We start from the raw sequence: 26071 nt of genomic DNA, 5'->3' as shown, positions 1-26071 counted from the left end.
TAATGACCGGTAACAATTTGACCAGTCATAGAACTAAAAATAGCATTAATAAATAGCACACAGCGCCAGTATTTGTATTAAGCATTAACAGGATAACCCGGCAATATCCGCAGTAATTATTAAATCCATAAAAAATAACAAGACGGTCTCTAGCTCAAGTCTAATAAAATAAAATACCTCATATCTCATATAGAAGACCACCTATAGAGCCGCCACCACCATAGAGTTGTAGAAAAAGAGTTCTTTATAAAGAAAAATGTGACAATAAAAAAGTAGAGTCGGAAAAAACCTGAGTCGCTGGCTGGCGAAACGAAGAAAAAGTGCGCTATTGCTGTCTCCCTCGCACTCGGCCGCGGATAGCGCGACTGAGCTATCTTGATACTTTATAGTTTTAACCTTAATGTTCTTTCCTTTAAGTACTCGACACATAAAAGCGCTCTTGTGTAATGTCGTTTAGAAGGGTTTTCATAAAATTTGTTTAAACATAGTTTTATTTTGTGAATAGATGTATACTGTTTAGGTACTTTCTTTGTCATATCTACGTTTTTGACCACGAACAAAAATAATAGTTTTTTATTATCTATGGTGTTTTTTCATGACATATTATCAATTTTAGGGAAAAACATCGATCAGATTTCCTTTTACGACCTATTGCATTTATTTGTGAAATATATATTTAATTTCAATATTATACTCCGAAAGTTTTTTAAATAACACTTACCATTATATTAATTTTAATTCAACTAGACACCGCCTCAAAAATATCAGGACCGTTCCAAACTACACCAGCCAAGCCTCAAACTAAGGAACTGCAGTATAACTGAGTATAATAAAAAACTTCGCGAGTACACATAAGTGCATTATGTCGGTGCCTACGTACACATAGCACAAGAACGCCTACGGCCCACTCTGACTGCAGTTTTTGCGGCGCTCGACTGACATTTGAAAAATGCTATTTGACGAAAACATACGTTCTTTTTGCTAAGTAAAGAAAAAGTCTATGCTTCCCGTCCCTACGGCTAGACACTGGCCGAAAATTATCGAAAACTTTTTGGTTCGAAAACTTTTTAAATTTGTTTTTTTTCTAAGTGTTGCAAGTGCTGTGTACGGTCGTTTTCACTTTGTGAGATGCGGAACTTTGGTGGATCGGTTTATGTGAGAAGTTTTGCTGAAAAGGATAGATGCAGGTCAGTTTTGCTCCGTATTTCCATAGCCGTAGAGCCGAATTTAAGCCACATGTTTGAATATGATCGTTGTGCAATATTTGTTTGGCCACATGGCTATTTATTCTCAGGTTATCTAGGAATAGATAAATGTTGCTAGATAATTCCATCTCGTAAATATTTCTGGGCTAACATTTTGTTACAATGTTCTAAATTTAAAATACAGACGATATTTTGTCACATTAAATTGTTTACTGAATTATTTATATTTTACGATTTGGTCGCTTTTGTATAAAATATATATTTGATTATTATTCATTAGGAAGGTATATTATATTTATTAAAATATCAAAGTATTAATAACAAAAACAACTTTGTTATCATCTCATGCGGTTGGACGGAAGCTGAGTGGGAAATATTTTTGTTAATTTAGTGATATTTTTTATTTTTTGTGGTTACTATTCGTGTCACTGTGACACTTTTGATAAGTTTTTATTTAATATTTATCATGGGTCACACGTCACACAGTCATGTTTGCTTCGATGCGTACTACGTACATATTATATTATAATAGGTAGATGTATAATTATTCACTTTATATGAAAAGAAACTTAATATTTGTTTCTTATCGATACCTACATAATAATATATTAAATATGTACCTAATTATCTTGTAATTAATATTAATACTAGAAAAATAAGTTTCCTATTTTTAGGTAATTACAATTACTTGATGCCAATTTAAATATTTTATATAAATAAGTAGGTGTAAGTGTAACACACCATACGTTTGAATAATCACAAATCAGGATTATCAAAATTCGAAAATACCCTACTTAGTACCTACATATTGCAAATAATTCTGTACAGTACTGTAATAATAAATAGGTAATTCAGAATAGTTTTAATCAAATAGGGAACAAATCCTTTAAATCACGTCAAGATACTCTAGATCATTACGTTCGGACAAGCTGAAGCGATAGGCTGATGATAATAATGATGATGATGATCACCAACTTTCCGAGGTTTCAATGGAGGATACCGCTATCTACATGCAGAATACGTTAAAATATGCTTCATTGATATTCCTTGAGGATTCATACATGAGGAACTAAAAATATTTCATGTATGTTGTGCAAAAAGTCAATAAATATAATTATTTCTTAATTTTTGGTTACGTAGGTTTATAAGGTCTTATAATAAGTCACTCAAAACCTTCTTAAAGTGGATGTGTCCACGCAATTCATAAAAGGCCATTAAGATTCAAAACAACAAAATATCACGACACGGCAATCTACTTTAAAAACCGTCTAGGCGGGCTTTTAAAAATAATTTAAACGGAAGTTTACAAAAACTTTTTGGTCAACATTGAGCTTTTGTCTCAAAAGTCTCGTTTCCACAAAAAAAACGAAAAAAGTTCGCGAGTGCGACCTCTTTGCACGAAAAAAGACTCATAAAAAATAAATTACGCAACATAATTTTATACACCTACATGGATAATATTGACGTAGGTCAGGCACACTCACACATACGCATTTCGAGTTTTAAAACATTCTAAAGAGCACTGTACGCAGTAAACGGTATCAGTTTTTGCAAATACTGTAATATAAGTGTTTTTAAATCGATGTAATGATACCTTTGTTTTTAGACGCAATCTAGGGCAAGCTGACTCAGGTTCTCAGTAGACTGCTCAATTATTTTTGTTGGTGTCTCAATTTACTTACCTACTCTTGGCTAAATCAACAAATATTTTAGGTAATTTAAAATGTATTCACCATTATTTTTTATAAAATATATATTTTTTTTATATAAAAAAATTACTATATCCTGTAGTTATAAATATACTGTTCAAAACCAGCCAGAAATAGTAACAGCAAACTCTGAACCTAAAAAGAGAATATTTCTTCCGTTTGTCTAAACTCGTTCGCCGCGCGCGCGAATATGCGCTTGTGTGCGTGTGAGTGCGCGTGTGTGCGTGTGGCCCCGCGTCTGTGCGCGTGTGTGCACACGGCCGCGGCTGTGTGTGCGGGCTGCGTGAGCGCATACTCTTGTCTTAGGTTAGGGGGGTTACCGACCTCTCTCGATTTGCACAGACTCCATTTTATTTTTATTATGCCCACAACACGTGGATGGCTATCGGGCCTCGTTGCTTTTATTACATTTTTTACTACGCGAAATGTAGCGCTGTTTTATGCGCGGATTATTTTTTCAATTAAGTCATATTATCTGCTATGAAAATGTTTCTATCTATAAAATTAAATATTTTCATTTTTTTTCCATTAAAAATCGATTTTTTTACGTATGAGTTCGATGTCCGTGATCGTGACCTGCGAATGCAGAATACATGAATACTGTATGAACAGCGCCGGCCGCCGAACAATAGAGTAAAGAAAATATGCTGCAACTTTTATGACGACGGCTTTCTTGAAAGATGAAAAAGTCTTCAATGTATGTAAAGTAGCTATTATAATTATTCAAATCCTGTGTCGGCGTTTGTTAAGTTGTGTAGGGAAATAAAAATAAAAATACAATAGATTTTTACAAAACTATATGATTTTACTCATTTTGTAAGTACAGTTAAGGCATAAGCATTTCTTTGTGTTTCTTATCTATTAGCCCTGAAAGTACGTTCCCCTCCTTTTTAAATACGATGTTGACACAATCATATCTTGCAATTCAAAAGGGCTATTATCTTCAATGAAAATAATTGATTTTTCATTATTTACTGTTTGCTGCAGTTTATTGTTTAGTAGTTAGTTAATAATGTTAATAATTTTATATTTGATAACCAATTTTTATATTTAACCAACAATTAAAATTAAAGTTAGATTACTTATTTTCAATTTTATACTAAAACTTGTAACAATTATAAATAAAAAAATGTTACACAAAAATCGTAATTTCCGCGTTGCATAAGTACTTAAGAGCCAATGAAAAATTCATCGGGCATCGTCACATAGCCGATAAAGTCGATTAACTATTGCATCACCGACACACACTGGCACAGCGCACACATACACAATTACATTACAATTACACTCTCTTTGTCACTCCGGCGCATGTAAAAAAGCACGATGTATTACTCTCTGTAATGTTGTGAATAGACATTTAAATAAAAAAAAAGCTTTTTACGTTTACCTAATTGTGTTCCAAAACCTTGGATCTTGGCTGCTTAAAGTTTTTTTTCAAAATATTTTTGTATTTTTTTTTTATTTGATGTTTCTCTGTTTTTCCAATTCTCTATGCGTTAACGTTGTGTGCGCCATCGTAGAAAGAAATGAGGTTATCTGAATGCGTATGTCATTGTCTGTTCCTCATAACAACTACTAGCGCTGTCTGGATTTGTAGACGAAATGAAATGGCAAGAGGAGGACATGACACTGACTACTAGTTTAAAAAAAAATACTAGTTATAAAAGATTAAAAAAATGATTCGTTGTTTAGAACTATACATTAACTATACCGGCTTAATTTAACGGCTTTTTAAAATTAAGTCGTAACATCGACGTGTTTGAATTTGGAAACCTACCTTACCACTTATATTTTTCATTTATATGGCAACCGCTTAAAAATTACTAACTAATCTGACCCAGGAATAAAAATGCTCCACATAAATTATTAGTCTATGGTAGATCGTCGTACAGTAAAAAATAAAAAAAAAACTTTCATTTCTTGCCAGCCAGCAGTTCTATTTTTGTCTAAGAGTGTTCCTGTAAACATGCAATGCGTCACATTATCTGAGTGTAAACAGATACGACAATATGGCGACGTTGTTGTCGCAGGTCAGTGTCGGGAATGCATTTTTTTTAAATATTTATCACGTACCTACCTACTTACATAATGTACCTATCTCAAGTAAATTATACATTATACATCTTACAATAAGTTAAAATTTTCATAAAAACAAAGTGTAAAAATTCCAAAAAAGAAAAACAAAACATTATCAAATTGTTATACATAAAAGTAATAAATTTTAAGTCATAAAAACATTATATTTTATATCAATGAAAATTTTCTTCATTTAAAATATTTTTTCTTGACATTATTGCAAGCTAAACAAAGCAGCAAAAAGCAAAAAGTAATCCGACCTCATTCTAATCAACATCAGCGAAAAAAAACTTGTTTTTCACAAAGAAGGAAGTCTTTGCGGACATTCCCTGTGGGCGGCACATCAGATACGGCCCTATCTTAACTACCATCTCTGAACTAGGCTGTTTGGCCACACCTAGCGAATGTGGCCTTATTATGATTGGGATACTACATGTGCACTGCAGGGTTAACGCGTTTTGAACTCGGAATTTTTACACGTGCACCGAGAGGGTTAATGAAAATACTTATTCGATTTTTGAAATAAGATCTTGTGGAGACGTAGATATTAGTATAATTTTGAAAACAGTATAATATATAGCCTATAACTTAAAATGCAGAGTATAAATTGTCATATACTTTTTAACTTTCAGGTACATTATTATATGATTTATAGGTATTTATTATGATTTAATGCATAACTTTATCTGCAACATAATCGAGGTAACAAGAAATTCAAGGCCAACTAAGATAAGACTTTTTTTCTTTGTTGTTTTTTTCCTCGAGGTAATAAAATAAGTGTGTATTTATTAAAAGCAGATGAGTAATTCTCGTTGCCTTGAACTCCGTACACTTGAGTATGTAGAAACACATTATATTTTTTTTAAATATTTTGATCCATACTTATACATTTATTATGAGATGCAATAAGCTAACGGAGTATAGGTTTTCTTAACAAGTACATAAATATACATATGCACTTACGACTGTAATCCCCGAAGGGGTAGTCAGAGGTGGCTCACAATGCGAGCCACCCACTTTTCGCAGCACATTTGTACTCACGTCATTTATTTAAGTTTCATTCATTCAGTTTAAAAATGCTTATAAACTTACACACAGCCTTTAGCAATATGAAAACGTATCATGTCAAAATATGCCAAGTTTAAATTTCCGAACCTATCTAAGTACTTACATAGTAAATTAATAATAACACACCCAAAAGACCCCACAGCTAAAACAATCGTGCGTGCGTTTTTAATAACATTGAAAAAAGCCGACTTTTTACCTTTTTTTGCGTAATTTTATTCCATTTTCAAACGAGTCGTTTTGTAACAATCAGCACAGGAAAGGGAAGTGCTAATATGATAATTGTCAGTGTGACACCTGTCAAAGCTTTTTTTTATTTATGCAACTTTTATTTATTCGTGGCCAATAATTGTTGAGCTTTTATTAAAAGTAAAAATACATTAGAGGTGGCTGTGATTTAAGTGTTTCTGAAACACATATTCTTACTACATAATAATAATACATCTTTTTAATACTTCTTTACTAAATCAATGTAAGTACAACTTTATTTTTTCTTTTTAAAGATTTAATAAGTACTTACTACAAAGAACATTCATTCGGCCAGTTGGATGACGCATTTTGTATGAACTTGACTCAGATATTTTTTTAGGTCATGCATCGTCTGGGAACTTTTGCGTCTTATTTTTTTGATATGCAATTCTCATCTCGACAGAAAAAAAATATACTCACGACGAGTAATGAAAAAGTGCCACCTGCCATTGAGAGTACCATTATGTCACTGAAACTTTTTCATTGTTCTTGACTGTATTATGTAGGTCTGTACTTTTAGTACTTACGCAATTAATTATGAATCCCATTATGAAAGCTCCAATTATTTGGGTACGGAGCAAACTATATTAAGTACATATATTTTTGTGTATAAGCGTTTGCGTAAAATCTTACATGCTGTAAGCTCGTTTAAGCTCATTTACAGTAAGTATTAATATTTACTTCTCTTTATTATTATTTACTATTAAAATATTTATTGCACATAAATATAATTGTATACAGGCTTACAATGCCTGTAAGCATTCTCTAATAGTTATTAACCTATTATACTCCATTATACTAGCATTTCCCGCAAATTTCACATCGCCTTTAGTTTTTCTCGTGGATAAAAATTACATAAGTACCTACATTATTGAAAAAAAATTCCCTACGGTAGAATACATTTAAAATATCTACCAGACCAAATTCAGGTCGTTACATGACTGGATACTCGAAATAGCGAAAATCTACTAAAATCACGTAAAAGCGATTCGATCCAAAAATTACGAGCCATTATCCAAAGCTAACTAAATGCTAGTCGGCGGCCCCTATTCTCAAAGCAGATTTCGTAAGAAATTCAACGTTGATTTTTATGTTACGGTTTAAGGGGAGTCACTCTATATGACGAAAAACTAAGTTTCGGAGCACTGCTGCGCGAGCCACGACTCTATCTCGTTGTATTAAACATGCCGATTGCATGACAGCTCTCGTTCATTAGTTTTTCGTCAGTATAGAGTGACCCCCCAGTACAGGCGGGGGGCTATTACGGACATGTACCGACGTCATATCGCTCGAAAACATAAATTCTTTGCAATTTCTTCGTTGCGTGCTCCCGCCCGCAGTCCCACTTTCTAACACGCGTGAAAGGGCTACAGTGGCCGGTAAATTATTTGGGGCAACTTTATTTAGTCAACTTCTGTTTTTTTTTGGGTTTGTAAGTTTTTGTGACATATGGAACGGCAAGGGCACGTGGAACTTTTTCATTGCTCGCATGTGTATTTTCAAACTATAAAAGAAAATGACTAATTTATAGGGGATAGACCATGATTGTATACTAATACCCAAAGACTTTATAACAAATTTGCAAATGTTTTTTTTACGGATAAGTATGTATATACTATCGACGCTGATAGTACTAAAATTTGAGGATGACACACTTCCTTTGTCAGACTCTAATTAAAAATGTTATTGTGACTGTTTTGTTGCAGATGTTTTCCTTATTTTTAATTAACACAAATCTTTATTTTTAACTCATTTTCCTCGAGTGTCACAAAACTAATGATGATTAGTTTTTTCTGAAAGCTGAACCACTGAACTTGTGTTGCTGAGAGTGCGTTGGAAATATGACTCAATACAACAAAAGTTTTATAAATACCCAGGTACATATTTTCAATGAATTTACCAATATAACATTCATAAATTAAAGTAAGTTACCAAAATTTAATCTACCTATCTAATGAAATAGAAAAAAGTATGTAATAAAAAAAAAGTTTTATGTATTAGTTGGTTAAAAAAGTTATTATTATCTAGTGAACTAATAATTTTCCATACAGTGTACAGTTGCGTGCCCAAAGTCGTTGGTATACAATCTCGTAAGGGAAGGGATTTTCAATATAGCTAAACAAAATTGCTATAAAACGCATAGATTTACATTAAATTAGAAGTAGCTTCTACGCAGAAACGGATTTATTGACTAAACTTTACAGTGCGTTGTTTGAAAAAACTTGAGTTCCAGTTATGGATTTTAGTTAAAATATTGATATTTGATATTGCTAATTTACCTACATTTTAACAAAAAGTAAATAAAAAAAATAAAAAATATAAACACTTAGGTACACCTTATACTAATGTACACCCTTGCGGGGTAGGCAGAGGTGCATTGATGCACCCACTTCTCTTCATTAAAAGTTCTTTTCTTAATTAAAAGTACCTGCATAATATACAAAGAAACAATGTCTATTTGAAATACCGGCGCAATAATAATTATTAGGTACCTAAGATAGTCTAGGTTGGTAAATAGGTTTAACCTATGCAAAAATTTACAGTCGATATTTTTGCTTACGCCTGCCGTTTAGAACCTTATTGTAAAATAAACTTTAACGACCACTTCTACGTGCAATTTTATTTCCCTAATAAGTTACTAAAAACGCATACAGAGGCTCTACACTGTAGGCGCTTGCATAACACTGCGATAAGATTCAAAATCGCTTCTCTCTCTTGGCCAACTATTCGTCAGAAGTAAGTAGGTACATACCACAGGGTGTTAGGTTGCAAAAGGAGTTCTATAATTTTACAGCTAAAGAAATTGCTTTCGAGCCATAAGTCAGATAAGACGGAATTGTAGGGACTTCGAAATTATTTATTGTAGTGTAGGGTATCGTGTTTTCGTGCGGATAAACTTTTCCTATGTGTGTTTTTGTCGGTTTATTTATATGAAGGTGTATTAGGATGTTTTATTTTGCATTTGGAAAGTTTTAAGTATCATTTTTCGATGGTTGTGAGCAATTTTCGTGAATTATGGCGGAAGTTGCGAGGGTGAAATGTTTCTTAAAAGCAATGTGAAGTAATATTAATAAATTGTATAGTAGCATACTGGGTTGGGTCTTAAAGGAAATGTATATAATTGTCTTTGTAAATAAAAATATATTACTTGTTAACTGTTTTATGGATTAAAGATAAAACATTTTTTAATCCTCATTTTCTACTTCGGTAGTGAAATAACATGTCACGGTAATAATTTCTAACCAAACCCTATTAACGAATTCTGACCTCAATAACAACTGATGCATCTCCTAAACCCCGTAAAGTTGATTACTTGAAATTTAAAAATTCGAATGTCCCCGAAAGTCAGCCCGCCACTTCCAAATTCAAACCTAAACCAATGCGACCTCTTTTCCAGATATTCATGCACAAAAACGCCATGCAGATGCACGCCCGGGAACTCCAAAGAGGTCTAGGCGGAGAGGTCAAGCCACACCAGTGCCAGCAGTGCCTCAAGTCTTTCTCCTCCAACCACCAGCTGGTCCAGCATATCCGGGTCCATACGGGAGAGAAGCCATACAAATGCTCGTACTGCGACCGCCGGTTCAAACAGCTGAGTCACGTCCAACAACACACCAGGCTGCATACGGGTGAGTCCTTTGCTTTTTGTTTTTTTTTCTGGCCAGTTCGCGAGATTTTATTCACGAATTAGGTCAACTGACTGTGTCTAACATATTAGGTGTGTTAATTAATGATATTTAATGTCTATTGAATAAGGTATTCATATAAATGAGAGAGAAATGTCAGCAAACAATAAGTCAATAGCTATCGTTACAATACTACTTTTATTTTACCTATCTCAGAGTCAGAAAACTTTGACTAGAAAGCTGCGGTCATTATAAAAACAAAAACCCATTTGAAACTAGCAAAAATATACGCGGTGCTACGAAAACAGCGACCACGGGCAGCCTCGCTAGATCGGTAACTTTTATAATTAAAACTGCATCCCAGCCCGCCATTGGTTGAGTTTCCACGGAAAAAAACCACTGCCCGTAAACGTGAAAAGCGTGGAAAAAAACTTCTCCAATAGCCGCCTAACGCCGCCCGCTCGACCAATCACAGCGCGGGAAACAACGCAACGTATTCTACGTGGCTTAGAAAAAAAATCACGTGTTTTTCCACGTTCACCAGCCAGCCAATCAGCGCCCGGCTTCGGCCATTCATATGTGCATTATAATTCGGCCATATATTTAAGTTGGAACTTTTAATGGTACAAGTGTTTTTCTATGCTTGTATTAAAACTGGTAATGGCTGTGTTGGAGGCTTTTTATGGAAATAACGGTGAATGTAGGCGTTCCACTTCTTCATTTCGTATTGTTTGCGTTCCGGGAAATACTTATGTCGACTATTTCTTTTACAATCGCTTGCCAGTTCATGTAAAACTAGGTACTTACCTATGTAGTCATTTTTAAATTTCTTACAAGTATGTAATTAAAAACGAAGGAGTTGTAATCAGCTACTAAAGAAGTAGATTCCTTCTGAATGACTTACTATCTTTTTTAGTACACACGATAAAGCAAAAAGAAATCTATCAAATTTCCCACACATTTTTGTTTCTTTTTTCGCGAAAGGCAAAGAGTCAAACTCAAACAGCCACCAGTGTTGCCAACGGTAATTAAGTAATTATTGCTGGCAGGCGATAATCATCGGTTGTCAGTGCGTAATGAGTTTTTTAATTGTTGCAAATTGGCACCTCGGCATATCAGCATATGACAGCACGATACTTAGAAGTGATAATTTTGGGTTATACTTCCTAAACGTTGTGGGGACAGCACTGATTTTGTTTTTATTGATTTCGATGAAATTAATTTTAAATGCGGTAACTTTGTTTTGTTGTCAACTGTTTCATTTTCTTGTACCTACCTACACATAGTTACACACAGTATGTATCTTAAGAAAATATGTTTTACTGAATATTATAGAGCTAGGTAGTTCTTATACAACAGTGTCTTTTGTTGTGATGCTAAAAGCCATTATTTGTAAAAACTAAAGTGATGTAAGTACCTCCTTATAATTTTCCAAAACCTTTTATAATTAATTTTCCACGGGCTTAACATAAAGAAACAATAACTTTTGTAACTTTTTTCGTAGTAAGCGAAATAATTATCTTGCTGACTTAGTAATGTCAACCAATTTTCTTTAATGACAGTACTTTTACTTTTCACCTTATTACCAACGGTCTCACATAGCAATTACTGCTTCCAAAAGAGTATAATTTTCTTTCGATTTTCAATTTCATTATAGAAAAACATAACTAGCTATGAAAGAAGGTTTAACTTAAAGAGGCATTATCCATTTAGGTATAGAATTTTAATGATAAATTCCACGAACTTACTTTTTAAGTATTATTTCAGCATTAATTACAACATACATACGAAAATTATTTGAAATTTATGACAAGTTATGCTGCTAACAGTCTCAAATAGGTACCAACATAAAAGAGTAAAACCTATATCAAATTAAAGAGAACACTGGCCGCTAAAAAAGTTAACTCCTTTGGCGTAGTCCGAACGAAAAACGTTCGAAAATTATTAAAATATTTCCCTTGTAAGAGTTGGACGGGGGCCTTTGTCTTTCGACGGATTTTTCACTTTTGCACCAAGTTTCTGAACTTAATATCGAGTTGGCGCTAGCGGACCGGATAGCGATGAAACTTGACCGTACACCTGGGCCTTTTTAACAGGTTAAATATAACACTTAATTTCTTGATTTTTCTTTATTTAAAAAGGTACAATCATTAAATCATCAGCCATGGCACCTCCTCTGGTGTTGGTGGGTCTCTTCTGCCTTCCTGAAGCAGAAAATAGTGTCTCGTCTATATTATAGAAACGAATACGTTTCCTCTCCTGTCTAAGGATATCTCTCAATAAAATGAGCGTTCCAAATTCAAATAAACTTTCCTTTTTCAAAACTAATTACGAATACATTACGGGCCTCCTTTTCTTCTCACCTATTGTCGAATCAGAATGTTTTCGGAATTGCTAGCTTTTTACATAAATTGTATGTAAACAAGACAATGGGGCATAGTCCAAAATGTTTTTGGTCCCATTAATATGCTAAGCATTTGCGAAATAAATTACCGATGAATATAGAAGCCGATCGGACTTTTTCGAACGTTTTTCGGAAACTTCAGTTCAGAAAAGTTTGAGTTTATTGTTTCAGCGTTCGGAAAATTGTTACTTAGGTAGGTTTGTTTGGAACTTATTTTATTGTTAAAACGCCCCGTGTATCAGTGCTGATTTTGTTACCACGCACCTTATAATTTAATGTTATCTCTAATAGTTGAGTAATTTAACATAAACAAACGACCGTAAATTAAGCTGCATAAATTAAAAGTCAGTCGCAGTACGCACTACACTCACACACACACACACACGCTCAAGTGACCACCCCACACACACAGCTATACCTTTTAGTTGTTATTTGCTGAGGGGTGGTCATCGCGGGGCGCGGGGGGTGTCACGTGACCACCGAATCGATAGAATCATCACGTCGCAATACCCCCGCGCGAGTCATCGCGGGCCAAAAAATCATGAGCCGCCATTTTGAATTAAGCGCAATTGATTTTGCAACGCGGGGGGAAGGTGGACGCTGATGATTTAATAATTATAGTTATATTATTAAGTATGTTTAATTACATGGAATCTGTTTTACTTTGTAGGTACGAGTGATGGTATTGATAAATTTTAGTGAGTTTTCGGGAGTGCGCTACTGAAATATCATACTATAACTTGTATGAAGTACATTAGAGATTATTTCACCTTAAACTGTATTCCTAGCGTCGTGGGCGGCGTTATCCCGTATCTCCAACTACGTCGCAGTACTCAGGTCTTAAACACAGGCCTTAGAGCCTGGAACAAATAGTACTGAGAGCGACCTGTATGTCAGGCGTAGGCTTGAACTCAAGACCTTAGCACTTGAGCTAGCTTGGATAACCACTGAGCTGAGACTTTGGGTTTTAAATGATTACCTAATCTTTAAAATCCCTAATACCTTAGTGTATCTTAAAAAAAAACTAAAAACCCTAGTATTATATTAATAAGCATTGTGTTGGTAGCGATTCTGAAGGCAGAAATTATAATTATAACGCTGTCAAACTATAAATTCTGCTAGCAAAAAATTACATTTATGACAACACTCATAGAGTCGATTTTTTATTTAAGAAATTAAGGTTTTGACAGCTCTAAAATTAGAAAATCTGCCTTCAGAATCGACATAATTGTATAGTTAAAAAAAAACTTTATAGTTAAGTCAGTTATTAAAAAAGTAGGTAGGTCCGTAGCTATTACCGAATTGAAAATATTATATTTATTACCTAAAATATGGAAGGTAATGCACAAACCCGCAATGCTGTGGTGGCTCGGGTTTCATATGCATTTCCTCTAAAACTAATATATTTATTATTATTATAGCGCGAATTCAGCGGCCATTTTCCGTTTGCATGATATAATGCGATGCGTTTAGGTAGTACGTAGGTACAGTCAGCTGCATTAGTAGCAATACACTTTTGTACCTTGTCAAAATACCTACTAAACAAAACGTCAATGATTGAATGAATGAAAAGGCAGCTAGTGAGTTTGACAAGGTTCAAAGTGTATAGCTACTAATGCAGCTGACTGTACATCGCAAATGTTGCATTATCATCGGTTTTCGTTATAATAATATCAATTTACATATTGTTGTCATGGGTTAGCACTAACGATTTTATATTGTTATTTCCTATAGCTGTGAAAAGTATACTTACCTCAAATATGCTTTTCAAGAGTATCAGTGTTACCAACTGAAAATAGCAACCGAATAACATATTTAACTTTCATTTATTAATCATAAAACTAAAATAAAATAATGCTTATTCAAAATATTCTACCAAATACCTAAAAATATTTATTAGGACATTTAAATCCAAGATGTCTACCTCAATTCTCGAGTCGCCATCATAACAGAACATACAAAAGCACTTTCCACCCATCAAATACGGTTTTTATATTAACAAAACGTTAAGAAAGTAGCGGATAATGAACCTGGGACCGCCGGGATCAGATGTAACTCTACCACGTAATCCATCTTATAATTTAGCAAGTATTTTTAATGGAAAAATTTGTCAGGAAAAGAATATCTCTATTCTCTTGGGAGATTAAAAGGGCTGGCAAAGGGAATGGTACTAGAACACTGGGAGTGGGATGATGAGGGGTCTAGGTAGATTAAGAGAAGTTTTTTTTTTATATAAAATAAGCTAGGTACCTACTATATAAAGTTTATACGGTAAATGGTAAGGTGCCTTCGTCCCCAAAATTATTAAGTCTAATAATGAAATTGTAGTTAATACATATTATTCTACCTTTGATAAACGAAAGTTTACTGTCAAAGATTTGTACTAGTATCGTAATTTTTTATGGGAAAGTTTTAAATACTTACCTTATTATAACGAAATTCTAATACCTACATGGTATAAATAAGATTGCTATATTATGTATAGTATATCTTAGTTGGGTATCATTTCACAATAATTTCAGAAAAACTGAAACTTTCTCGGTCTGTTTAAAAACTTCCGCAAAGAAAAACAGAAGAGAAAGAAAGCCGGCCCAAAACGGTTATTTTAAAATAAAAAGTAAATAAAATTCAAATGGAGAACGAATGGAACGTCAGTAATTTCCCCGATTGGTTCGCCAGTTTGAAATTCGAAGGGTCGCTCTTGTTATCGTTTTTTTTATTGTTATTTTGTTTTCTTTTTCCATTTTCCCGCGTCTTGTTTCCCACCTCCCAGAAAAGAGGGCAGATAACGAACATTTAAAAGGAATTGATACTTTTGGTTTTTCTCTATTAAAAATATCACCTTTCATCACAAATTTTAAAAAAATGCAGTTTGCGCCAAATAATTTAGGGTTTTAGGGTTTTAGGTATAAATCCCTCGTTTGGTAGATAAATAAGTAAATACGTGCACGAATCGTCGTATACCTAATGCAAAAGCTATAAACTTTGTCGTACCTGAAATTATTTACTTTATGATGAAGGGAGATTTTGTTGTTGATATGATTGTATACCAACTCATAACAGAAGTAAGTATAGCATAATTTTTCGTCATTCTTTTGTTTCCTCGCATTTGTAACTTATACTACTTTGAAAGTATGGAGTGGATGAGGATATGACAGAGGATAGGGTAAAATGGCGTGAAATGACGAACAAAGCCGACCCGCCATAAGGAAAAGGCTAGGAAGAAGAAGAAGACTACTTTGAAAGTATCAAGAGCCCGTGGTCTCGCTACAGCAGCGCGGAGGCGGAAAAAAGCCTGCTCCGCGCGATCGCACTTTATTTGATTTTGCCGAATGTTTGCCATCACATTAGCACTTTCTACGCGATTGTACCTTCAGGGTTCTACATTAGCGCGACTCTGCGCGACTGTACCTTCGGGGGTTCTGCTTGTTCTTAATTCAAACCAGGTTGGGGAAAAAACTTTTTGACACGATTGTACGTTGTTTTTACGTTGTTGTTCTATTTTTGCGAGTAACCGTACGTTGGTAACATTCACATGAGGGTGTAATTTGAAAAAATATATACCTACCTACTTATAATACAGGTGATTTTCGAAACGTAATCCAGGAATGTATCTATAATAGATCTAATTGATCTAGTCACCTAAGAAAAAAATAATCTTAAATTCTCTCATCATCTAGTTATTCCCACCCTATTACATAACAATCTAAACAGCATTACCACATAACCACATTACCCCAAAACGTAGCTACAGTAACCCCAGAAAAAAATCCCTTTAAAGCCCCAATTTCCCCTCGAACAATTGGGCCTAAGTGGCCGCCCCTCCCCGCAGCCCCAGATGTCGACGATTTTTGAGTCAAAATGAGATTTCGCCTAATTTATTTTTTCGCTCCTTCTTTTCGCCAGTAAATATTGACATCACTCGCGAAAGCAGAGAATGGATACGCCCTAAGAATAGATGAATTGAATAAGTATTTATTCTGAGATATGAAGAATGAATTGACAAAACTTGGTCATAGATCTATATCTATGACCAAGTTTTGTCAATTCATTCTTCATTAACTATTTTGTTCTCTATAATTCTGCCTATAACTCTATAGTTATAGGCAGAATTATGGAGAAAAAAAAATCTTAGAGGCTAAAAAGAAAAAAAAACTTTGATTACCAATATGAATTCTTAATTTTTAGGTTAATATTAATTTGAATAGCGTTAAAAACATAGAGGCAACTACAGAAGTTTACCGTTTAACATCAAATGAAGCCATATAAACTACTAACAATTTACTTAGCATTATTTCAACTAAGTAATTGCCTTTAGCCTTCATTTATGAGTTCTATAAAATAAGAAGCCATAGGCAATAAGTAACAAACATACCATAAAAAATTTGTCAAACACATATTATTATAATTATGTATGAATTCCGCTCTAAATACCCATTGATCTTAGTTGAATTTTTTGGTCATTATTCAGTTCATTATTTGGAAAATATTAATTATAATTAATTGGAATCGCTGATAGTGTATTTATTTCTAAATACTTAAACTATTATTACAGATTAGCCTATTTCGATAGCTAAATCCTAACTAATTATATATAATTATAAATGCGAAAGTAACTGTGTCTGTCTGTCGGCTACTTTTTATCGCGGAATTCCCACGTGAAAACTTTTTAAGACGAAGCGAAGCTCGCGGGAACAGCTAGTATTTTATCAAGCCTCATCCACTCACCCAATTCTGAGGTGACAGTCGCCTCCGAAGGTCTTATCTGCCATTTTTTTCTTCAAACAGGACGCACGGCTCGGTGCTTAGGAAATTATATTGGTTGAGAAGAAAATTGTTCCTTTTTCTTCCGAAGTGACGGCTAGGGAAGGGACGAGGCCGGATTTTTTTTACAATTAAAATATTCTCGCGAGTTTTGAAAAAGTTCCAGTGACAAGGCAGGCCTAAACGCAATATTGAAGTACATTTAATAGCGCATTAGAATGTTACAAACTAGAAACATAAGTATTGTTTTCTTATTATTTTTATGTAAATTAAAATATTTTAAAAAATTTAGGTCATTTAGTGTATGCAAGTGGAACTTTTTCATTCTGTAGTCTCAATATCAATAAATAAGTGAATGAAATAAATAAATAATTTTAAACACAATACCTATACACTTTATTCATTTCCACTAGAATACTTATAAAACTGACGGCTACCTGTAAAATTTCACAATGATCGTCTTAATATGCTAAAATCACTAGTGATGTGCCACCTCGCGCTACGATTGGTTATTAATTCGGACTTACTGAGCATTTCTCATTTAATTGCGAAGGCAATTTTTCATCTGGGGGCCATTTTTAATTTCGCACCACCTCGTGATGGGTGCCATCTTAATTGAGTTGTATATTTTTTATGACAGATTTTATTTATCTTGGAATCTATCATTTGTTTGTCTTCTATTGGAAATATTGTGGAAAAGTTTAATTCTTTTGTGAAATTTTTGCCGTGTTTACAACACAATACAATTTTAGATTGATATTTTCGTTTCTCTAAAGTCTAATCTATGGTTTCAATGTTCCTTTTACAATTTAAGCAGACATAAACTAGATAGACCGAAGGCATCTTTTTCTTTTTCCCTCCAGTTTTATAGGCACTAATTCCTCTGTCTAACCTCCTTGGAATCAGAACTTAATTTTCCCGCCATAATTTGAAAAACTGTATTTTCTCCGAGGGATAACACTCGGTGGTTAATTGAAAGATAACTTAAGGGTTAAGTGTTCGATTTTTAATTTGACGCTCAGTTAGAAAAAAGGGGGCGTTTTGTGATTTTTGACTAATTTAGAATAATGTTGACAGGAATAATATTAACTTTTTATAGCATTTTCTATATCTTGTAATATTTTTGGCTTTATTTATTTAATACTCTATTGCACAAATATGAGATATAAGTGTACAAAAGGTGGACTTAATGCCAAAACTATTTTCTACCAGCCAACCTACAGGAGGTACAAGTAAAAAAGCTTTAATTGATTGATTTGCTGTAAGTATAACCATAGGTACCTACGTGTGGCAGGTAAAAAAAATCTTACAGTAACATTTTTTTTCTTACAAATAATTAAATAATACCTATAAACCTGTTTATAAAAACGAGAGCATCTCATGCAATACGTTCCTAACGCATGTACTGAGTCGCAATTGAAAACCGATACACAATTCACGACAAAGGGCCCCGAACATAACTCAACCCTGCAGCGTGGTCTGTGAGACCCACACGCAGCATTCCGCCACAGAGTATCTAGTACCTTGCGTATACAGAGTGTTGCAAAAAGGGTAAACTAAGCCGAAACCTAGGTTTGCAGCATGGTATATCTAAGATTGGAAGTGAAAGCAGAATTTCAATACTTGCGGAAAAAAAAAAATATTTATAGAAACTTTGTTAATCACGTGACTTTTTTCGAATTTTGACTTTCTTATTTGATTTCCGGTCTTAAATACAACATGCTGCACACGCACGTTTCGCCTTACTATACCCTGGTTGCAACACCCTGTATATCTGCCTATTTTTGCTAAACAAAAACCAGTTTCCTGGCGGTATTGCACGGCGGTCCCGTTAGCATCTAGTGCCTTCTGATGCAAGTTTTGAAGCCTATAATAACATAATAGTTGCACTTTAGACGCACGGGCGGGCGCGAAATCGGTTATAATTTTCTCGATTTTATTTTACGGTTAAACGTGGGAAGCTAAGCTTCGTTTACGCGCTTTTTTTAAGTTGCACCTTAGAATGTTAAGCTGTCACGGTACTAAGGTACCTCTATCATTTTTATTCTCTTCGTTTTTAATGCTCATTAACACACCTGCGCAGAAAAAAATATCTATTATACTCGGCAAAAAACAAAGACATAAACAATACAATAAAAATAACATTATTCATAATAATGGCATAAAGCATTCAGTCATTGTCTTTAAAAAGAAAGCAGTAATTAAATTTGTAAAGAAAAAGAAACACGCAATCGTATTCTTTGTTGCTAATTAAAGAAACGGCTTCGGAAGAAAGGAAGAATAGCTTAAAGTAGCAAGTTAGGAGTTTTAAAAATAATAAAAAACAAAAGCGGCGTCGCGGGGGATTTAAAAATGGAATGGAAGCGGTCTGCTCGCCGCTCAGTTCGCGGATTCCATTTTTGAATTTCGCAATAACTGATTCTGTTTTAAAAATTGATCCACCAAATTTATTCTTAAAATAAAAGTGCAGCCAGCACTTAAGCTTGTACTTTGTACGATTAAAAAAGTAAGAAAAAGTGGACATACGCACAACATCTGTTAGTCAGATGTTCCATAAAATCCCGGTCCAAAATCACTGATATTGATGGGTTTTTTCCGGTTTTTTTCATGTATCGTAAAAAAAGGACCGTATCAAAGTAAGGCACCTGTTATCGATTTCTCACAATGTTTTAAATTATATTACTTACTTATAATATTATGGGTATAAAAAATACGTAAAAAAATAAACACTAAAAAGAACAGTCAACATCAGTTGGTCATTACAAAATTGTGTAAAGTCATGTGATGGATCATAACTACTACCGATACATTTCTGCAAGAAAACCCTTACGATGAAGGAAAAATAATAATACATATGACAGCTAATTTGAAATGCATATTTAAATCTGAAAACCTGTTTTTCCAAACATTGACTCGCTCGTGTCCATCGTATACATATGTATAATGAATGAATGTTAATTGTAATGTAAAAACCGCCATCTTTGTCTTACAAATAGCGTCCTCGATTTTATTAGTGGCCATTGAAAAATAGAAGAAAACTTCTAGAAACTTCGCCTTACGTGTACGCTCTTTACTGTTTAGTTGTAAGAGTAAAATGTGTGTCACGGATACTGGCTTTTGTGTAAATAAGACTGTGTGTTGTTTTGCCTTCTTACACAGCCTTTTACATTCTAACCTACGGTCTGAAACCATTTTTTAAACGACAAAGTTTTTTTAAGTCAAAATCAAAGTCAATAATTTTTATTCATTGTACAAATATAAAAATTTCTGATTCTGAAATCTTCTGAATTTTAAAATAACTATAGTTTATATTTTTTTGTACACTATCGAGTATTTCTACACCAAAATACTTTAAGCGATGGGAAAAAACTCTATAATTTTATTGAAAGTGAAAATCGAAATCCTTAATTTCTTATAATATAATACGTACAAAAAAACAAAAGAATCTTAACCCTTGCAGTTCCATATGTTGAAACAATTAGCGCAACCCTACAGAAAGATTATGGACAAAAGAATGCCATAATTAATATCACTAATTAGTTTATTTCTTTGTCAAAATGTTGTAGTAAAAGAATTTAGTGACTTTTGAGAAATGTGTGTTCGTTGTTCACATTTTTAATTTCATCACATATTTGTTTCCTGTCACCATGTTTGTGTAAGTTGTACCTAATTCATTCTTTCTTTTAATTTATTTTACACATATTTTTATCTTAGATGATGCTCCTTCTACCTAAAGTAAAGATAAAAATATTTGATTTATGTCTAAAAATAAAACAATCTGCGCCGAAATTATTTCAAAACTCGAAGGTAAGTTGAAAAGAATTCAGAAGGCAACTTTTAATCACACTTCGGGTCTCCCCCGACCTAACCTTAGCAAAACGTCGTCGAAAAACGTGCCCAAGTTTTTTCACTTAATTTAAACTCAAAAGATACTCGAGATAATTGCTCTCAAAGCACCTCCTTTCATTCGATCCCGAAGAATCGAACCTATTTCAGAACGAAAGCAATTTCGCGCCATTTTCCCTCATTTTTTGGCATTCTTCTTCGCCCACTCCGGTAAGCCATTGTGAGTAAAGAATCGGTGATTAAAATTCAATTTTGGAACAATCAGCAGTGTGTTCTTGGCCTAAAATGACGCGGTGCATTTTAATTGGATGAATAATTACGGAGCAATCATAATATTTGAAAAAAGAACACTTTTGTCTTCTGCCTATTAAGAGAATAGGGTGAGACAAAACGTTCGATTTAGTAGAAGCAACTGGCCAGCAATAATTGTAATTTAAAAACTTACCTACTGAATGGTTATTTTACAACTCGATGGTTCACGTAACATATGCCGTCATAATTCGTCAACATTAGTCATATGCGCCGTGAATGATAGTCGGACACTAAAAAGTTTTTACGACTTTTCGATTTAACCCTTCAATTGCAGCGCCCAAAAATACAGGGTCCGGTCACAATGGGACGGTTCCGGGTGATTCTCTTCCTTCTACCTGTGAATGAAATAATAGCTTGCGCCGCCGAAATTAGCATAATAATAATGTGTTACCTATTATTTTGAGAATATTGGCTAACAAATGGGCAGCTATGGGCAGCTGCTGCGTTTTTTTTCGGCCCAAACACGGGTCATTGTGTATTTTAGGACTTTCGTCTTTGAACAATAGCGCGGAATTATGATGCGGCGCGTCGGTTACTAAAAAGATAATAATACAAGCTTGGAAGCGTGCTCTACAAACTCACATGTTTTACATTTCGGTTTGGATATGTGCGTACTCACAAAGTATTCGTTTTTGGTGTTCATTATTTCGTTAAATTTTTAAAGTACATACTTATACAAATATTTTGTTATCACGCTTACTTGATTTTATTACATTATACCCTAATATGTTTTTGGACCTATTTTATAAGTAACACCAATGTAATCTGATGTGCAGATAAACTTTTACTAGGTTTAAGTCACATTATTTAATAAAACAATAATGTAAACTAATGTAATGTAAAAATGTTATAATTATGTATAAAAATGCTGTAAGAATTCCCGAACGTTACCTACATTAATTTGTATATCTTTTTGGTTTTCATACCGATGTAAACATAAATATTCATGCCTAATCTTCATTACACATTTAATAATGTATATCTTTTAGGTAATAATGTAAGTAGTCTAATCGAGAATGATTAACAACGGCACCCATTGGCACATTTGCGTGCGAAAATAATAATTAAAATTACGCTTCGCATAAAAAAACAATACAGATTGACAGAATGGACCCTCTAGTTCAGTTCTTAGCAAAAACAAGAACAGGTAATCAAAGGGTTAACTCGAAGGGACGCCAAATAATGAAACACGAATAGAAAAGACAAAAAAAATGGATTAAAGGGCGATACGGTATGGAAGAGTTATAAATGAGTATTATGTTACCGCTTTTTTGTTTCCGAGCAACGGTCAAATGTTTAAATTTGAAATTCGAATGAATCCCTGTGTTAGCTTTGTAATCCTTTAAATTGATTGTTAATCATAACTATAATTCGTGTAAAATCCAAATATTACTTTTCTTGAATTACAGTTGTTACTTATGCGTATATAACCTAAGAAAAAAAAATCGCCTCAAAAGTTCAACAGTCAAGATGGCGAAAAAGTCTTGAATACCAACTGTGTCATTTAACCCTTTGAACGTCGGTCGTAAAACTGTAGTGCACAGATTGGTCTAGTCGACCGCAGCCGTCTAGTCTGGACCTGGCCTATTGTCTCATTTTATTCGCTATCGCCATCACTTTCAAAGTGATACATGCGAACTGGCCGTTATTGGTTACTATTTAACTACCACACATCATAATTATATGATTTTTTAAATATTAATTTGTTTTTCTTCTTTATTTTTTTCTCTGTTTCATCGGACCTACTATAGACCAACAATCCTTAAGAAAACAACGTTATCAATGTGTCTAAAATAGCTGTCTGATCTAACTTACAAGTTATGTCCACATAACGCCGCTACGTTGGTTCGGTAGCTTGTTTAAATAGATTTTTAACCATACAATCTTCACACAATATTGCCAAGACATGTTTTTTTTTTATTATAGTGAAATCAAAGAGATAGCTGTTGTTATACCTTCTAGATACAGGCATTGCATCTGTTGGGATGAATAAAAATAATAGTGCCACGAGCCCGGCGCAAACATCTTACAGTTTCACACGATCTAGCACTGAACAAGTTGCAGGGTTGCCAAAAAAAAGAATAAAAGAAGACAATATGTCTGTGTAGATCTTCTTTTTAAAAATGGTATTTAATTATCTTTGAATTTCACAAGACATATCGTCAAGTTAAGCAGAACATGGAATGTATCACTGTGATTTCATTGGTTGAATTTATTAAAGTGAGAAATCGTACAGTTATGCTGAAGGTTTTTTCAAGCCCTTAAAGAAATATACCTAGGCGCTTAACTGTTTTTAATATTGTACATACACAAGCTCTACTAACTAACAGATATCACTGTTAATCTTGCAATCCATAAAACATTAACATCAAAGTAACCATGTTGCTTTCGCGTACGGAAATCTCAATCAATCAAAGCAGCCACGATAGAATATCAGATTAAACTTAAAGAGAAACCCAGAAAAGGAATTCATAACGGCTAAAGACACAATTAAGAACCAGCACACTTCCAAGGCAGGTTTCAAAACAGTTTTATAATAAACGCCGGCTAGTTTTATCTGGCTACTTTATTTAAAGCGAGTGTAAAACGTGCGCGAGTTAAAGGCAAAACAGTTACAGAACGCATTAAGATAAAAATCGAAAGAGGCAGCCCTGCCGCATCCAGTGCTGCCAACTTTCAGAAAACTCGCCAACTTTTATCGCTGTAGTCTTTTTGCATTTTTCCTCCTTGCTCCACAGAACTCTTTTCTCTCGCGCCCGCTTTCCTCGGGAATCTTAGCGATTTTTTTTTCTTTTTTTTTTCTCTCGAGTCGTCTTTCGTTTGGAAACGGTGTACCCTTTTCAGGAGTTCTCCAGCTATCTTTCTTAACTTGACTGCGTCGGACAGAGAAAGCTTTGAGAGGGCTTTTTTAATAACATTTTCGTATAAAGTTTTTTGTTGGAATTAGGTATAACAATAATGGCTTGACGAAGTACTTAATTGAGACATACATAATACATTATAGGTACTGTTTATTTATTAAAAATAATGTATTAGATAGATTAATGCATTAGATAGAGTTGTAAGTCCATAATCCTAATCAACAAGACACATTAAGACTTTTTATACAAAGGTTTATACTTTTACTATAAGTATGTTTACGATTTCCAGCAATAATCATTGTATACATTTATTCTTTTCAAAGACTACTCTATATCTTTCTTTGCTCCTTTAAAAACTCTTAAAGTTTTTATTTGACCACTGAAGCGTTTGTGTGATACCGACGCCGGCTACGAAAATTAAAAAAGAAAGAAATTGTAAAAAAGGTTTCTTCCTAACTTTCCTCCGTGGGAGCTTTGCAAACATTTTGAGTGTTCTTAATTCAATTTGTTAACCGACAGTTTAACATTTTTCTTTTTTTCACCAGACATTCTACATCATTTTAAAAAGAGAATACCGTTTAATGTTCGTAGCTATATCCATATAGCAGCCAGACGAATCAATAAAACTATCAATCCAACCAACCATGCTACAGTTTGGATATAAAAAAACTGCTCATATCGCCATCTTTTTCTCTATAATGCCCCCACTACACGACCCACCCCCGCGCAGACGAATTGGGGGCATTAACGTGCAATATATTCGGGCAACACTATTTTTTTTGCATGCCCACTGCCCACCCCAAAATAGTTGGGGCGGGTGGATAGTTAAGGGGGCGCCGCCCCCTCCCGCCCCCACTAGAGGGGGAGGGAGGGGTGGGGGCAATGCAAAGGGGGGAAATGTGTATGCACGCAGCAGGCTCAATAATTTAAATTGTCGATATGATAAACGCGTGCCGAGGTAATTTCGCAATATACCTTCGTGTGTAGTATGTGTGGAAGGTACATAACAATTTCAATATTAATTTTCGTATCTGTGCGGCATTTATTTAGTTGGTCAAACCGCAATTTGCGTTTGTCAGGAATCTATGTGGGGCTGCATTGCTTATTCTATTTAGAAACTAGTAAATTATGTTTGGAATTAATTAGACGACGTCAATTGGATACTTACTTAGATTTTGTTACAAAAAAACATTTCTAAACAATTCTAAAGTTAGATTAATACATAAGAAAAGATAAGAAAAAAATATTTTGAATCCATATCAAAAATGTTTTTTTTTCATCGAATAAACGTAATTACTAGTCCATTGCAAGGATTATCCGAACGTAATACAACGCCGAAATGGTGAGTAAGTCTGCGTTCTAAATACAAAAATAAATTCGCAACTCGCATGCGCCGACGGACCGTTATTTTAAAATCGAATCAGAACGCAACTCGATTTATGTTCCGATTCTACGTTTAACCGTAACATTACTTACTACTTTTTAACGGAAAACCGGAAAACTTTGTGTTTGGACAGCAAAAAGTCCAAAAAACTTAATTTTACCTAATTAAATACATAAGTAAAATAGTTTTTATATCGTGCATAAAATTGGAAATAAAAAACAAAATATTTTTTTCTAAATGGCCAGTAACATATACCATAGAGTCGACCATTTATTATTTTTTGATATAAACTATTGTGAGTCTATGGAACACTTGAGAATGCCTTTAAGCCCACGCAATTCTCAAGTCAAAAGCTACATGCTAGTGTTATAGTAAGGAAGTACTTTTGTATGTAAATCTCTTGCGTAGGCCTCCTACTCGCTATAGATCTAGGTATCCTAGGTATTGTGTGCTAGACTTGCAATGCCTAAGAGAGCTTTTTAGGTTGCTAATTAAAATAACTTGCTAGTACAGGAACTTGTTAGTTTCTGCCCTATTAGAGCATTTGTTAAAATGTTTTTCATACATGTA

General features: G+C 34.0%; 1 protein-coding gene across 9 annotated transcripts in view; it reads left to right on the top strand.

Moving 5' to 3' along the window:
* The window catches only part of LOC105386238 (zinc finger protein 628), a 99286-nt gene that overhangs the window by 55325 nt on the left and 17890 nt on the right, over positions 1 to 26071 (top strand). For all 9 annotated transcript variants that reach the window (XM_048630884.1, XM_048630883.1, XM_048630882.1 and 6 more), the window contains one exon: positions 9702 to 9933. In XM_048630884.1, coding sequence (XP_048486841.1) covers positions 9702 to 9933 — 232 coding nt within the window. The remainder of the gene's footprint in view (positions 1 to 9701; positions 9934 to 26071) is intronic.

The sequence above is a fragment of the Plutella xylostella genome, chromosome 27 (genome assembly GCF_932276165.1).
Source record: "Plutella xylostella chromosome 27, ilPluXylo3.1, whole genome shotgun sequence".
Classification (NCBI taxonomy): Eukaryota; Metazoa; Arthropoda; class Insecta; order Lepidoptera; family Plutellidae; genus Plutella; species Plutella xylostella.
The sequence above is the reverse complement of the archived record's forward strand: the minus strand, read 5'-3'. Positions and strand labels throughout refer to the sequence as shown.